Raw genomic sequence first — 17,519 nt, 5'->3', positions numbered from 1 at the left:
ACAAGTAAAAGTCCTGCATGAAAAATCCTACTCAAGTAAATGTACATAAGCAGGAAAATGTAAAATGTACTTAAAAGTATTGCAGTAAAAGTACATAAGTATTATGAGCTTGATGTAGTTAAAGTATTGCAGTAAAAGTAGTGGTTTGGTCCCTCTGACTGATACATTATTATATATGACATCATTAGATTATTAATAGTGAAGCATCAGTGTTAGAGCAGCATGTTACTGTTGTAGCTGCTGGAGGTGGAGCTAGTTTACACTACTTTATATACAGTTAGCTAGTTTAGTCCAGTGGTTCCCAACCTAGGGGTCTGGCCCCTCCAAAGGGTCAGCAGATAAATCTGAGGGGTCGTGAGATGATTAATGGGAGAGGAAAGAAGAAAAAACAAAGTTCTGATACACAAATTTATTCTTAGTTTTTGGATTTTTTGTCTAATCTTTGATTTTTGGTGAAATATTGGATCATCTGAACATATTATTGAAAATTCACTATTTGGTGGAGCTGTTAACAACTCATAGACATGTGAAATGTGACCCCGACTACACACTGCTTTTTGTAAGATGTCAAAAGCCAAAAAGGTTGGAAACCACTGGTTTCATCTTTAACAATGTGTTGTATTTTAAAAGCTTGTTATATTATCCATTGAGTCAAATCTTCATCTGAAAAGTAACTAAAGCTGTCAAATAAATAAATAAAATAATAAAATTGATGAAATATTGATAAAATAGTGTAGGAGAAAGTACAATATTTCCCTCAATTGTTTTTACTTCGAGCAGTGATGTTGTAATAAGGTTCAGAACAGTGACTGTTTTGCCAGTTGAAAATCTTGATTTCAAACAGAAGTAGACAAAGTCTCATGTTTAGCCTGCGGCCATTGATTGTTGGCAGCTGTTTTTATCTGGTTAGCTAATTAACATTAATTCATGGAGTTTGTCAAACTATCTTCAGCTGACATTTTGTTTCTGTCTGGCTGAGTCATTTCACAGTGACAACCCTGCATAAGCATGTTCTGTATGCATTTGCATAAATAGTCCCAGACAATAATCCCAAACAAATAGTCAGCATCCTCATCATTTTATGGTCAATGTAGAAGACATAATAAAAGAGCAGCATTGTTTTCCATAGTATTTATAGTGCGGTATTATGGTCATTTCAGTCTCTTGGGATCTGTAATGTAAAGTGCATCCTTCCATTATCTGCTGTTCATTTCTGAGAAGCTGTGTTCCTATAATCTTTTGTTACATTTAAAAAGCATCGGAAACATGCAATATTTTATGTCATTATATTAGTTCTTTACAGTTTACAGAAAAACATATTTACAATCCATATATTACTCTTTAAACATATTAAGTGGATGTGCTTTATAAGTGTTCTAACAATATAAACAAGTATAAAAAAATGGATTTACGAACAAGTTAAATTATTTTTCAGCAGGCCTTAGTAAAAAAAGAATCAATTGGACAGTAGGCCGTTACAGCACCAATGTAGTCCTGACTGACGGCACTCTTAGCCAATCAAAGCACAGCATAATTATAGGCTTCTCCATATCCCGCCTCCCTCAGGTATTTCTCGATGTTCAGTGGCTCAGGCACTCTGAGAACTGTCCTCCCATTGGCTGATTTCTCTCCCGCCTGAAGTTTTCGAATTAGCTCCGACATGGAGAGACGTTGCCGGGGGTCCCACTGGCAGCACGACTTGATGATGGAGTACCTACAAACCAGGGTAAAAGACTGTCAAACTTCGGCAAATTATTTATTATTATAATTATTTATTTATATTATTACAACATTTTGATGATGTGCTGAGTTATGTGCCCTTTTTTGCAGTTGGAACTGGCTAGCTTAAGGCTAACGGTTAACCGTTAACATAATGTCGGCAGTTAGTCAGCTAGTTAGTCAGTTAACTTAACTAGAAATTTGACAAATGTATAGTAATAAGTAAAGTAATAAAGTAAATAAAACAAACAAACAAAAACCCAAACAAAAAGCCATTTTATATGTTCCATTTTCATATTTGAACTGCTTGCTAAAGAATACGTTAACTTACAGTGCTTTCTTGTTAGCCATGCTAACAGTTAACAGTTAACGTTAAGATAAATCAAGGAATGGCAAACTGACTGGACTCTATGGCAGGAAAGGTTACAGGTTTTCTGCTGCGAAGTGTAGTTAGTGGCTGGCTCAAAAAATATGCAGTTTATACCTTTGAATTGAAATGTTAACATTGCAGTGAGGCACCAAATGCTCGAACTGTGAAGAAAATGGTGCAGAATTCTCATATTTCCACTGCATTTTCTTTACTAGTTTCCGTTATAATGATATAATACGTTCTTCAGTTAGAGTCAGAAATAATATGTGTTCTCAAAATTAAAATGGCTGCTGCATCATTTGGGTAACATATTCATGCAACTACTGCAACAGGCAGTGCTGTAGTGTTTGTGGTTTAATAGGCTTGTTGACAAGTAGTGTTACCAAAATATCTTATTATTATTATTATTATGAGTCGTTTTTAGAAGAAACTTTTTTTCAACATCAAATGAGTGAAATGTCTCAAATGTGTGTTTTTAATTTTGTCTACAGCCATACAAGAACTTTGCCCAAATAAAATAAATTCAGAAAATCTGCCTTAATTGACCTAATTAATTTCAGGTGTGACGGAGTATTGTCACCGGTGGAAAATCTTGTCAAGAACCATCATATTGTTAAAACCATAACTGCTTGAATAGCAGTCCAAATGATGGCTGAATCAGAGGAAAATGCACATTTGATTTTATATCTGAGGAGTTGATATTAAATGATTTGTGGGTAATGACGGCCTCCAAAGAGTCTGTTATAATTATGCTACTGGGGGTTGGCGGTGTGCAAAAGTCTGCCATCTATAACGTTATAACTCATGTGCTCTGCTGTCGCTCTTACAGTGAGTTGGAGCAGGAGGCCGGTCGATTGAGTTGCTTTCCTCTTTGGAGATACTGCAGGAGTTCAGTGGCCATTAGCTGAGCAAACGGTGGGTCACCTGTATACATGGAAGGACAGTATTAGATTGAAATGTTCAGGCTATCTAGTGTAATTGTACTATTGTATGAATATAGGAGTTTCTTAACAACACCTACCTAGTGTGACCATTTCATAGAGCAGGATACCGAAGGACCATCTGCAAAAAGGACAAAAAAAAAAAAAAAACTTAAAGGAGGGCATCATGTAAATAAAAGGGAGAGAAGAATGAAACTAAATATACTGGTGTAAAGACAGTAGAGAAATGTTTACTTTATGTCCCCCAACAATAAGGTAGAAACACTGGAATAAACATGAGCATTTTCAAACACACACACACACACACATTTTTCACTTATCTAAATTATGCACAAGAAATGTGGCGAAATGTGTCAAATATGTAAGTTATTCAACAACTTAAAATGAGTTGTGATAGTAATCAAGCAGCAGCATCTGTCTCCCTCTTTATTCAACTCTGGCCGGGACATTTCAATGACATGCTTTATATTCAGTTTTAATATTCTCACTGAGGACTCGGGCACTCACACATCACTGCTCTGACTGACATCTCTCCTGGACAGCACTTCGGGGGCCTGCCACTTTCTCAGCTCCATGTGCTCCAATTCTCCTGGAGAATCGACCTGTGTTGTCCTGCGGTAGGCCGAGCCCAGTCCCCACAGCTTTGCTGTCAGATCTCCGCCAACCAGGACGCTGCGAGCTCCCACGTTGCCATGAACGCAGCGCTGACTGTGCAGGTACTCCTAGAAGATGTTCAGATGAAGACAGAGAAGAGAAGGATGCTGCTTTTAGGACCTGACTCCGGACTTCAGTATAGTTATTATGATTAAGTAGATGATGATTAGTAGTTTTAACTGCATTCACACTTAATTAACATTGTATTTGGTTTAAACTGACAGCATCACCTTAACCTCAAACTAAAAACTAAAGCGGATTTTTGAAAAACATTTTTGTCTAGTAATTAATGACTTGAAACTGAGAAATGGACAGTTATAAAATAAGAGACTTTAGCTGACGTTGCCACAAAATAATAAAAATTAAAATACAGATAGATTGAGACAAGCAGGGAGACAAAATGAAATCCCTCTTCAAATAATTTCCACATATACAGTATTTTGGTCCATGACGTAGGGAGAGAGATGGACAGATAACCAACCAGAGCAGAGGCCACCTGTCCCGCCATGGTGAAGATCCTCTTCTCTGTCATGTCACAAGAAGTCTCAAAACCTGAGTTATCCTTCAGTGAGAGAAAAGGAGAAACATGTTTATATTATTGTTAGTCTCACCTTTTGAGTCATACTGCCAGACCTGTCTTTTATGTATAGTGATAAACTCCTCTCTCTATGCTGCTGCTACACTGGAACATGAGTGTATCGGACTACTTTTCCTGTAACTTATAATAGAAGCAGGTGAACATACTGTAACTGTCTCTGTTGAGTAACTATGGATAATAGTTTCACTCTCTTTCAGTAACATGATATATTACCCTCTACTGCCCCTCAAAGGCCAACAGCAGTCATGACTTTATCATTTGTCATGCCAAGCATTTGGGAGTTCATAACCAAGTGATTATCATACTTAATAAAATGATGTACAGTCATTATACAGTCATGGTGTGAAGAATATACAGCCCATTTCAGTGTCATTGATTTTGTTTGGAGTGAAAGATTTGAATTACTTTACAGGTTTCAGTCTTACAAACATTTTTCATATATTATTACGTATTTTTGAGGAGTTTTTCCTCAGCTGAATGGAGGATGATTTTCTGTACAGATTATAAATCACCCCGAGGCAAATTTATGATACTGGTCTGTACAAATAAAGATTTACTTGACTACTCCCCAACTACTGTAAACAGACTTTGATGTGTAAATCTGTGGAGTTCCCTTTAACTTTACCCTTTAAATAAACCTTCAGACAATATATATATATATAGATATAGATATAGATATAGATATAGATATAGATAATATATATAAAAACATTTTGGGAACATTCAGATCCACAAACCTTCCAGTACAAATATGCAAAGTCTGAAAAATTCACCGTCACCCTGCAAACAGAATAGTTCTTCTAGATGGTATATGTTTAACAAGTCAGCTTTTCTTATTAACACAAATGACCTTATAAAAAGTTTTGTATTAGACTGATAAAGCTCCTGTATTCTGTTTGAGATTATGACATTCTATACGTCAAGTTATATAGATGTGACTCAGGTCACCAGTAAGTTTTACAGCTTGCAGATTAAATATAAACCAGATCGTAAAACTGTCTCTGACACCCTGAGTATATTTAACTTTTGTGGTGGAAGGTAATAGATTACTGTACCTGTCTACATCTCCACAGGAATCCCAGCAGGTCCCTCTGATGCAGCTCCTCCACAACCATCGTCAGGGGCGACTGCACTGAAACCACACCCAGCAGTGCAGGTAGGAAGGGATGCGGCCCCAGTCCAGACACGAAGGAGGCAAAACCCAAGAAATGCTGCTTCTCACTCTGGTTTGTTGTATCTGTGGAAGAGGTTTAGTAAGTTTGTGATCTTAACTCAACAGGGGCAGTTTCTATGAGCAACAGTACCCTGCTTCCTAATCACACTCTATTGAATATTTAGTTGTTTTTTTATTATAAGGATTTAACTTTGTCTTTTCAATTGGACAAGTCACAAGAACCATCAACACATTTATGGCTTTTGAACTTGTGCTACTGATGTGTAAACTCTGATATGAAGTAAAACCAGGTGCATAAAACAGTATAAAACTCTACAATCTCAATATAAACTGGTTACCAGACCATTCTTTGTATTTTTATGTGGCTGAAACGAGTAAAACAAAACTGCACTAATTCAGCAGGGATGCATTTATCAGCTGTCAGTCTGGGACAACTCAGTTTACCTTTCAGCACCCTCAGGACAACGTCCCTGTTGTCCATGCGGGCTCTGTAGAGGGTGACTGTGTTATCAGGCTTGATGGAAAAGGACAGTGGCAGGGCAGTGACCTGGCTAAAGGCTCCATGATGCCTTTGTGTGGACGTCTGCGGTACTGCAGCGAGAGTGGGCACTACCCTCTGCTGCACTTGTTGAACTGACATTGGCAGCTCCTCATGTTCCAGTGGGTCTAGCCCAGGGGGCGCTAGAGAGAAAGAGAAATAGAAAGCAGGAAATAATGATGAATCTGTACTGTATGTTGACTTGGAAAAGTAGTTCTTAAACATGTTTGCTTCACCCTGACCGTGTCCCTGCGGTGTCTGACATTAATGTGACAAAATGAAGCATGTTCGCTCACCATCGATACCCTGCAGGTGATGCCTGTGGCTATTCCTCTGCGTGTGTCTGTGCGTGGAGCTGTGGTAGCGTTGAGGGGCAGCGGTCCGTGTCCGCTTCCGTTTGGGACAATACCTCTTGAAGAACAGGAACAGTAAGACGACCAGAGTGGCAAAGAGGAGCAGCGTAGGGACGATAATCACCGCCTGCTCATACTCCCGGATTCCTGAGAGAGAGAGAGAGAGACAGACAGAGAGAGAGAGAGAGAGAGAGAGAGAGAGGGGGGGGGGTTCATGTATAAATGTCAGGTCCAAGAAGAGTTGAAGCATTCTCAACACTATGTTGTACCGGGTTTAATGGTGTGCACAGTGACAAGTCGCTCTGATGAGAAAAAGCGTCACACAGCTGAAATGTCACAGGTCCGACCCGTGTGTTTCTTCTACTTGAGTTAGGACAGTAAGTAGTGTGGCTTGTGTGCATGCATTTTGTGTCTCGCAGCGGATGTGCAAATACACAAATTCCTAATCACACTGTTTGGTGCAGGTTTGGTTTCAGTGTCTGACTTTAGGGAACTTTGACAGGATGAAAATGTTGGCTGTTACAACTGTTGGACCTCTGAAGTCATGACAGGATGTTCTCTCTTTAAAAACATCCTCACATTAGATCCCCTTTTATGACTGTGTTGAAATGTTGATGTATAACTAGCTGATCATGATATGCTCATTGTAATGGTACAAGCTAGAAAATTAACTCATAGATCTGCAGAAATCTCCACTGTTAATCCGACTATAATCAAGTCAATCATTGTCATTTTATCTGTATTTCTCTACTTTTTAATCACTATGATAATGAGGCTGCATCAGTCGAGGCATGTAGACAGCATGTTAGGACAACAGCATGTCATTGTCATGTTATTGCAGCGCTCACTACCTTTGCCTCACTTGGCTGAAACAACTTTTGTCCTGCTGCATTGTTAATGTAACACAATCAGCCAGTAATTAGACAGTCAGACTGGCCTCAGTGAACTGGGATGAGTCATGATCTCACACCCAGAGAATAACACATGTACACAGCACTGATTCTTTCATTATATGTATTTCTCTTTAATGTCATTTGTTTGATTACCGTGCCAGAGAGTTTACACACCAGCTGAGACTTTTTATCAGCATATTATTAACTGTAAAATGTAGAAATTTATAACTAAAGGAGGAATTTTTTTTTTTAACATGGCAATCATTTTTACTCCTTTATTTGAATTTCTCCGGCTCTCTATGTATTCATTCAGTTTTCATTTATTTGTGGCTTTGATTTCATAATCCTCCATATTGACCCTTCACTGACTGATTGCCTGAGTAGACACACACACACACACACACCCTTATACAACATTACCGCAATAGCATGTTAGCAGTAACTAATCCATCAATTTACACACCTGCTGCTGCTGTTGAAATCCTGAAGTCAATCTAATGTTAGACGGATGAAACTGGAATGTAAAAGCACTGGTCCTGGTGAACGTTGCGTTCTGGTTTGGGCACATTCTTAGGTGTGGTCGGGGACGTACAGAAGGACATAAATTGTTTGTTGTCACTGTCATTAAAGGCTCGAACTTAAAACACCTTTGCCCTATAAAAACTCAATACAACTCCTTACTCTACATGTTACACCCATTCTATTCTTTTTAAACAAATATTCACCGTAAAGAACCTGCCTGAAATGATCGTTAACTATTTTAAAAAAGGCATTCTTCCTGGAAAAAGTCAACTCAAGATAGGACTTGTGTGTCACATTATTAATACTTGCTAATACAGTTAAACATGCAGATCTATCAGCTGTTTGGAGTCTCAGTATTTAACAGAAACCTGCTGAGATGATGGGAAAAACATGTTGAATAATCTGACTGTTATGGTCTTTACGTTATTGTCGACCATTTTAACATATTATCATAATTGAATAACTGTGTGAACACAAAGGCTTCCCAGCAGTAACAGTCATTAAACAGTTATTACACCATCTGGTCGTGTAATCACACATCATTTAGAGCTACAGTGTTAAATGTGACAATATCGCCTAGCAGTTAAATAAATGAAACTAACCATATACTTTGTGCTTGTTAAATACCAAGACACCAAAGATTTGAAGAGTAAATGTCTGTGTGGCTTTGAACCAAACTCTTCATTTCATGTCAACACCTCAGCAGAAGCATTCACGGTTTGTCTGCTGATGCACCGCCGTCGGTATTGACAGTATGTGCAGAGTTTGACACTAGAAGAGCGTGTTCACATCCATCTGCTGGAGGAGGATTTTTTTCAATGAGGCACAAAGATCAGATGTCATTTTAAGGATTTGAATGAGATGATTGAACTTATTTGCAGAAATATCAGACACAAATTATTAAAACATATCTAGAGGGGATCTTTAATGAAAACAGATAGAGAACTGAAAAATTTGATGAATATGAAGATAAATTAACTGGAGTCAAAATGCAAAAGCTAGAAAATCACAATAATCATCATTAAAGATTAAAAACAAGAGAAAAATGGAAAGATGTCCCGCTAATTTAAGGATAGAAGATGATAAAAGAGAGCAAAGAAGAGTGACAGTGGTGTCCTTACTACATAGGTTGTCGTCCGGTGCACACAGATTATCGGCCGTGGAGTTGGATGACATGCTGGAGAGGAAGACAGGAACACAGATAGATCAACGTTACTATCAGCTGGGGGAAGAGATCAACATTACCTCTGCTCAGCAGCAAGCCTAAATCCCCTTTAAGCTTAGACAGAGCGGTGCAGCATCTGCCTCTCCAATAACTGTATATAGTAGCTGGATGAAGCAGCCTGTTCAGAGTTGAACTGAGCCTAACGAGCTATCAGTGAAGTTCAGTAAACAGCAGAACACACACCAAGAGAGATGCTGTTAGCATTTACTGTCTGTGACCTTTTTTCATCTGGACTCACATAGCAAATAAAAAGGAGAGTTCTCAGTTACTTGTTCTCTATGTGTTTAGTTAAGCAGCTATCAGTTACAGAGATAATAAAGGAGCAGAGATCAGTATTACCAGTGCTCAGCAGTGACCCGAAATCCAAGTTTTGAAATGAGAACTTGGCATTCAGTAGCTCATTAAACTTCTGATATAACAGATATATTTTAGCATTACTTTAGAAGTGTTATTGATTTCAAAGGTGTCATATTTTTGTGTACACTATTGTGTCATTGTGGGGGAAATTTGTCTTGCAGCCAAGTAAAACATAGAAAACAGACTGACCAAAGTGCATTAAACATGATGAAATACATAAAAATACATGTATATACCAAGCGACACCACAAAATGTAGAGTATGTTTAGCCACCAGCCATTCAGTCTAACGGTCAAAGGTTAAAACAACATCCCCACAACCCCCCCCCCCCCCCCCAATAGATATATGAGAAACTCCTCATCAGCTGGGTCATCATGAGTATTAACAAGCAATGATTCACTGTTAGACCTCTGGTGGTCTAAATCTCTACCCGGAGCGAGGAATCTCGAACTCTGTGTACAGAGGATGAAGAGGACACTGTAATATAACTCGGGTCCTTACGTCAGGTATCACTTCAAAGCCAGTGATCTTACCGGACACTTTTACTATCTGTTGCAACTATGTTTCGCAACCTGTTCTTGTCACTTATTGAGATATATTACCTGCCTATATAAGGAGCTGATTGGTTGGTTTTTAGATTTTAGGGTTTCAGAGAGAGTTAAGGATTGTTTTATAATTGTTATAATTTTAAAAAGGAAGCAATGAGCCATTTGTAAAAACAATGTATGAGGTAAAGTCTGAGGGAAATGAATTATAATGTGCATGGCCACTGCTAGCCTGTCAATCTGATGCATTGTCTTTTCAACAAGGGTCACCATGGAGTAATTCTGTAAATGCATACACAGTGGATAATTGTTTTGAGTGTTGTAGTCAGGTTTTTTAGAAAGCTCTCTATGCAGGAAACTCCCTGCAGCTGTGATGTTGTATATACAGTATTTAACCCGACTAATCCTTAAATAAGCAGGTTTCAAACGATAACACGACTAACAAAGTGCAGTATCTGTAAAGCAAACACAATGGTAACGGAACACAATGATAATAACAAGGGAAGTGAAACATAACTGATGGAGAACATGAAGCTTCAGGGGAAGTGTGTGTGTGTACTGAATGCAGGGGGGAGGAGGGGGGGACACTGTCCGCGCTTGTATGCAAATATCCTCTGAGCACATTTGACAATGTAAATTTGAGCTTGTGCTAGATCTTTTCAAATAAGCATATTTTACACAACTAGTAGATCATGTTATCAAAATCAGGAGGTTAAAAGTAAGGGACAACCATCGCCACGGCAACCACTTTTATTCTGGCCAAGTCGTCGAGGCACGTATGCTGTCGTCCTCCCGTCCGTTCGATTTGTTTAACAAATGTAGCCGTGAGAGAGAGAGAGAGAGAGAGAGAGAGAGATGGGATGTTTGGGTGGAATCAAAACAGTGATTGGCTGGGATTGAAGAGTTCACAACAGTACCGCGCCATCATTTAGTAAAACCCGGAGGCAGGTAGCCTCCGGGTTTTACTAAAACCACCCCCTGTCAATCACCATTATCCAAACTTACTGTTAATTATAAGCATGAGAATAGTCTGTTTACATGAAGAAACAGATATTAGATGAAGCCTGGATGTATAAATGTTATCAGCTAGGGCTTATGTCTATGTGCTCTGTAACATTAAGTCATAAATTAATAAAGTAATAACCACGGAGAGAGAAAGAGACAACCTCCTCATCTCTTATTTTAGTTGTAATATATATTTTAGAGCATTTAAATCTAACTTATTAATGATAATAATTAAAAAAAGCTTTGAATAAATCTGTTTGCCCTTGAAATGCTCTGCTGTTTCTGGTTTAATCATTACAGCAGATTATTTAGCTTGTATTTAAATCATAATATCACAGAAAAATATGATGTGTCAGTGGAATACATTAGTCCCTTAGTTGACTATTCTATCTATCAGTAGTTTACAGGCTGTCAGTCAAACAACACTTAATAATTAGTTCACATTCCTACCTCGTCCTCGCCTGTCACCTGAAGAACAGTTTCACCAAACACACTTAAACCTACACTGGCGGTTGCAGTGATGTAATAGAGCAAAGACATTCATTCACAACACATTTACTCTACAAGTACAAGTGTGTGGCAATAACTCATCGTCATCCTCACCTCTGAGAACATTGACATTTCTATGATAACATACTTTCATTGTGACACATGTACACACACCCTCACGCAGTCACACTGGTATTTAGTAAGCGTTTTTTTAAAGACAAAACATACTGGACACACCGGCACCAGAGTCAACCTTTTAGACAGAATGGATGTGGCCCAACCTGTTTGTCCGCATCACTCCCTCACTTTCATATGCACCAGTAACTCCCCCTGCATCAACACACACCTGCCTGCACAACAATAGACCGGGCCATCTCACAAACAGACACACACACACACACACACTGTATATACAGATACACTCAACAGTGAGAACAGACAGACACTCAAAAATATGCCGTTGAAAAAACACAGACGTTCAAGTAAACAAAACGGCGCCGTCAAAACACATGCATGCTGTTTAGGATGATACCACAAATAATAAGGCTCTAAAACACATACTTTTAATTTGAAATATGTAAATGTGAATCCTAAAAATACTTGAAGTTGCCAAACCTTAGCACTCTGCGCTATAAAATTTGATGTTTTGTTGTTTGTGTTGGGAAAAAAAATCACAAACAAGTGATTTTTCCACTGTTAAATTGGCGTGTTTTACATCCCCACATCAACAGTATTTAATTTGCCTTAACAGAGTTGTTCATCGTCTTACCCTGCTGACTCTGTGGGACTCGTCAGGTGTCAAACTCTGTCTGCCGCCCGCATCCAAAACATGTAGTTTCTCCTCCCTGCGAGCCATAAAACTCTAGAGTCGCACGAGTATAAATTCAAGTCTCGGTTTGTTCATGTTTTCCCAGTCAGGCCGATGCACATGTCGATATCCGCGGGCAGATACATTTCCACTGAAGATAATGGTATGGTTAGAATCTCTGTCTCTATGCTGCAGCACGGTATATTTCCTTATGACTCTCTCTCTCTCTCTCTCTCTCTCTCTCTCTCTCTCTCTCTCTCTCTCTCTCACTCTCCCTCCCTTTGTCTCTCTCTCTCATGTTAGCCACACCCACCCCTCCAACACTTTTTCCTTATCGCCTTTATGACCTGCACGCAGCCTGCAGTCCATATTTGTGTGCGTATATGTGTTTGTGTGTCACTGTCCATGTGGTTTTTGAATGTGTGTCGAGCATCCAAACCACTCGCTATGCTGTATTTGAGTTACTAAGTGGAGGCAAAACGACAGATTACACATTTTTCTGTCACCTGTGATTTGTTTTATGTTGTATTTTATAATTGTTGAGGTGCAACTTCAAAACTAAAGAAACTTAAGAACTTCTATCCAAGTAAATGAGTGCACTGTAATGTGTAGTAGAGAAAACTGGTTGAAACAGCTGAGGAACTGCTGTGTTATTGTGTTTGCTGTGTTATTGTGTTTGCTGTGCCCCACAGCAACTTAGCAAGAAAGTTTCCATGATGTAACAAAGGGGAAACTGTTAAGAAATCACTTTTATAAAGTGTTGGACTTATCTGCTTGATGTTATTGTGTTTGCTGTGTGGCTGAAATGGAACCATTTTAACTTAGTGGTCAAAATGTGCCAAGAGTTAAAAGTTTACATACATCTACTTTAATCAAACAATTAAAAAAATATATAAAAATGGCCTCCATTATCAAAGCCTTAGCTTTATATTTCTCCCTCATGCTCTCCTTGTAATAATGTCCTCATGATGCTAAATGTATAGTTGCTCAATCAGGAACAAGTATGTTTACGTTACTGTATCTTACGTGTCAAACTGAGGTGTCATAAAGGTTATCGACTAGATCCTCCAGATAAAAACTACACTGTGTTGAAGCTGCTGTTGTACTGGAACCTTCAGATAGTCTTCAGGGGTTTGTTTACTGTATGCTCACGCTGGCAGGCTATAAAAGAAACAGACTCCAATGTACATAGTGCTTTTATTTGAGCTGAAAGGTGTGCCCACTGGTGTCTTTGTGTGTGTGGTCAGTATTATTGCTGCATAATCATGACTTTTCACCTGCTGGGACACCTCCGCCCTTCTTCCCTTAAGGAAGTCAAGCTGGTGTCGTTGTGTGTGTGTGGTCAGTATTTCTGCATAATCATGACTGTTTACCTGCTGGGACACCTCCACCCTTCTTCCCTGAAGGAGGTCAAGCTGGAGTGTTGAGACACACCCGCAGACACTGATAGCAGAGGGTTCACCATGGCTATTCTTATCTATTTAGAACTAAAATTATTTCACCAGACAAAACATGAATTGTTTCATGTATTTGTAAGACCTGCAGTGCAGTGATCTTATGGTTACCAGTATGATCTACAAAGGTCACAGCAGTGTTTGTTCAGCTGTAGACACTTGTCCTGTAAAACTGTCCTTTAGGAAGACACATAACTTCTGTGGGTGCTTTGGTCTGAAGCATTAGCTGCATCACTGTTGATCCCGTCACTGTATTGTTACAGCCGTCTTAGAATTGTCACAGTCAGAAACGAAGATGAGACAAATCCTCCGTACTCTTTTTTGACAAGCCAAATATCAAAAATGTAATATTTTTACTTTGGTTGAATTACATTTTCTCTCTGCTTTCTGAGAGATTTAGTGTACATTATTTGGTGTGATTTTGTATATTAATATTGTATTATGAAAGCAGTATACTTGACTTACATTGTGGCTGATAAACACACAACTATAACTGAAAGAAGAGCCGATTTAAGGAAGAATCATCAGAAAATTTACCTACATAAAGTTTAGGATCTAATAAAATATAAATTGACTAGACTTACAACAGCTGATCTTAACTTGAAGAAACCAGGGTGAAAACCTGGACTCTAGACCACATACAGCTGATGTCTCTACTCCTGCCTTCAACTTTACATTGAACATAAAACACGGGATCTGCTATAATCATTAAACATGACTTCCCACACCGGGAATTGAACCCGGGCCGCCTGGGTGAAAACCAGGAATCCTGACCACTAGACCATATGGGACTATAGGAAACACTTGTGTCATTCCTCACTGACAGCCAGAAAGCAAGTCTACATTTAAACCGCAAACTAAGAAACAAGCAAGACAATTAGTGAGTGAAGCTTCAGCCTGCTCTGTAGAGTCTATGAGAGTATACTTAGTGCTTTCTGACAGGGACACATGTGTTTCCTCTTGATAAACACAAAGTCACCGGTCTTTTCACCTGCCAGCAGGAGCTTAACTGAAAGGGACCGACATGCACGGAGGGTCAAGTTGCCCCTTTAGATCTTCACCAACTCCCACACAGGTGCTCTAACTAGCCGGTAGGAGTTGCTAGTGCAATGACAAAGAAATCCCTCACTATCTGTTCACATGCAAACACCGTAGTCGTGTTCGATGGAGCTCCTGGACGAGCCCGGATTGAGGATGTCGCCGTGGATCGACCCAGGCGGCGGCGGCGGCATGCAGGCACCCCATTTCGCTTTAAATGTTGAGCAATCATTGAACAAGTACAGTATCACTTTGAATTTACTAGATTTAATCTTTCTGGTTCACTCACTGCTGACTTTACTTCACAGGAGTTAGCTTGGCGTTGTGTGTGTGTGTGTGTGTGTGTGTGTAGGGGGGGGCAACCCCAGCTGGAGCTCGTTTACACCGTGTCAGAATATATGTGTGTGTGTGAGAGAGAGAGAGGGTGTGTGTGTTTGTGTGAGGATCCATGCGTGCGTGTGTAGCGTATGTGTGTAGTGTATGTGTGTGTGCGTGTGTGTGTGTGTGTGTGTGTGTGTGTGTCCAGAGCGGTCCTGGTAATGCTGAGACAGACGGTGAGCGGGTGGGTTTATTTTTGGGTCAGTGACAGTGTGTCAATGGCCGCAGATGCGTCGGAAAGGAAGGCTCTGAGATACAAGCAAACCCTGGTCAGTGTCCCTCTCTCTTTCTCTCTCGTTCTCTCTTTCTCTCTCTGTCGCTCTTTCTGTCTTTCTCCGTCCATCCGTCCGTCTTTCTCCGTCAGAACTCTCCCTCTCAGGTTTCCGTCTGATTTTTTTAATGTCGTGTGTCTTCAGTTTTTGAATCACTTGTGTCGTTCTTGCATGACGCACCTGTATTAGCAGTGCAGACTACATTTTCATGGATGGAGCCTGTCTTTTTTTTTTATGTGTGTGTGTGTGCTTGTCTATGAGCTGCATACTGTTTGTGTCTGTGTGTGTGTGTGTGTGTGTGTGTGTGTGAGAGTTGTAGGCATGGTGAAGACCAATTAGCTGATGTATAACAACAGGGTCACGCATACGGTCACGCAACAGGTGCTTAGACACTGTGTGCACTTTCCTCACCCCTGTTCTTGGCATGCACATTAACACGTGCACACACACACACACACACATAGACTCACTTTCTCACTGTCTTGCTGTTTCCTACTTTCTCTGCCGGCCACCTGTTTGCTACCCTCTCTGCGCCTCGTTTCTTAAGCTCTGGTCGGTCTTAACACATGTAGGATTGACTTCTGTGATAACCCAGTATGTTTCGTATGTGTGAAAGCGTGCACATCCATGTTTTTCTTCGCATGTTCCATCCATGCACATCTACATGTATGTGTTTGCGCTTTTGTTTTCTTGTGCTTATACATCTCTGTGTGTGTGTCCATGCGTGTGTCTTAAAGAGGTGAAACCTGATCGTACATTTGCGGCGGTGATAATCTCCGTCATTCATGTAGTTACATGTATGTTTTGGAACAAAGCGGCGTTTAGGGTCTTTCTGAACAACTGGAGGATGTTTATGTTCCAATAAAGAAGTCTGAACATTCTCAGAGTTGTTTAGGGATGTATATTGAAAGACTGGAAAAATGGATACACGTATACAATAGCTTTGAAATGATAATAATAATCCTTGTTGTGAGTACACAGTTGACATTAAACACTGTTGTGTGATGGAAAAAAAACACTGCTGCTGATGCTGCAAAACAGCCAGAAAGAAAAACTGGTGCTACTAAAGAATCTTCTCACTTGCGCCTGCATTTATTATTTTTTTCATTTTTCATCTGGACTTTACAATATCATTATTATTATTATTATTATTTTTACATCAGATCGACTCAGGTTTTGTTTAATCCAAAATAAAGACTAATTTAGTCTCATTGTTTTCCATATTCTGAATTATTGGTTAAGGATACCAGAATTTATTTGTTCACTTAATGTAAATATCATGATTAAAGACGTGCAATAATAAAGCTCCCCAATATAAAAAAAAAATAAATCAAGTGCAATAATAATAATAATAATAATATCTTCATTTATATGACACTTTTTAAAAACAAAACACACAGCACAAGCACATATAAAAAATCAATGTATTTTTGAATTACAGAGTTAAAACACAATACAATGATATCAACAGATTAAGATAAAGGAAAAGAAAAGGAGAAATTAAAAACTCTGGGTACTGAACAATAAAAGGCCGTGAAAGACGACATCACATAAAAGCACATCTATAAAAGTACGCTGTTAACCTCAGAGCCTCTGGCAGGCTGTTACATCATTTTGGGGTCCTAACAGTAGTGTAATTGTGTAATCATAAACATCAGAATAACAGGTTATTTTGGAGTCTCAGTTACAAGTTTGAAATTGCAGCGATGATCTGTATGTTTGGATTATTTACGTCTGTCTCATATGAAGCTATATACTCTAATGTTATAAGCCTGGATTTGCTCCAGAATCTCTTACACTAAAAACTCTTTTCATTTCACAGTCTGGCAAAGTTTGCGTTGGAACAATCTTTAAACACTTAAACACTCTTATTTGTCTTGAACGATACGCCGTCTTTGGAATAAAGTCGTATTCCTCTCTAGAAAACTGAAGGACTAATCCATACAGCTGCAGAGCCTCTGCCGTGTTGATTGGCTGGTATGTGAGGACTGGTGATCATGGTGACCTATAGAGTTTAACGATTGTTGAAACCCTACGCCTATGGCTAGTCCAGGCGGTGCAAAGTCATCTAACCTGTGTGTGTGAGTGAATATGTGAGTGTGCTTTTGAAGGCAATGCAGGCTGTGTTAACCCTCATGTTTACACTGTCACCCATGGGAGCAGAGCTATAAACAGGAATGTTACGT

The 17,519-nt window shown here is 39.3% G+C and overlaps 2 protein-coding genes and 1 non-coding gene across 4 annotated transcripts in view; 1 reads left to right on the top strand and 2 right to left on the bottom strand.

Moving 5' to 3' along the window:
- Positions 1–1,077: 1,077 nt before the first annotated feature.
- On the bottom strand, positions 1,078–8,946 carry LOC122969912 (tyrosine-protein kinase STYK1-like). Its single transcript, XM_044335948.1, has 9 exons — positions 8,884–8,946; positions 6,291–6,494; positions 5,901–6,137; positions 5,338–5,519; positions 4,166–4,246; positions 3,538–3,752; positions 3,111–3,151; positions 2,917–3,013; positions 1,078–1,714 (listed from the first exon to the last, which is right to left on the bottom strand). The coding sequence occupies exons 1-9, from the start codon at positions 8,936–8,938 to the stop codon at positions 1,519–1,521; spliced, it is 1,308 nt and encodes a 435-aa protein (XP_044191883.1). The 5' UTR covers positions 8,939–8,946; the 3' UTR covers positions 1,078–1,518.
- A 5,418-nt stretch (positions 8,947–14,364) lies between these two features.
- trnae-uuc lies at positions 14,365–14,436 on the bottom strand. Its single transcript has one exon. It is a non-coding gene; the product is annotated as a tRNA-Glu (tRNA).
- A 714-nt stretch (positions 14,437–15,150) lies between these two features.
- LOC122969908 (chloride channel protein 1-like) overlaps positions 15,151–17,519 on the top strand; it is a 43,981-nt gene continuing 41,612 nt past the window's right edge. For both annotated transcript variants that reach the window (XM_044335942.1, XM_044335941.1), the window contains exon 1: positions 15,151–15,330. In XM_044335942.1, the coding sequence (XP_044191877.1) occupies positions 15,151–15,330 (180 nt within the window). The remainder of the gene's footprint in view (positions 15,331–17,519) is intronic.

This window comes from Thunnus albacares, chromosome 19 (assembly GCF_914725855.1).
Source record: "Thunnus albacares chromosome 19, fThuAlb1.1, whole genome shotgun sequence".
Taxonomy (NCBI): domain Eukaryota; kingdom Metazoa; phylum Chordata; class Actinopteri; order Scombriformes; family Scombridae; genus Thunnus; species Thunnus albacares.
This window is presented reverse-complemented; position numbering and strand designations above follow the sequence as displayed.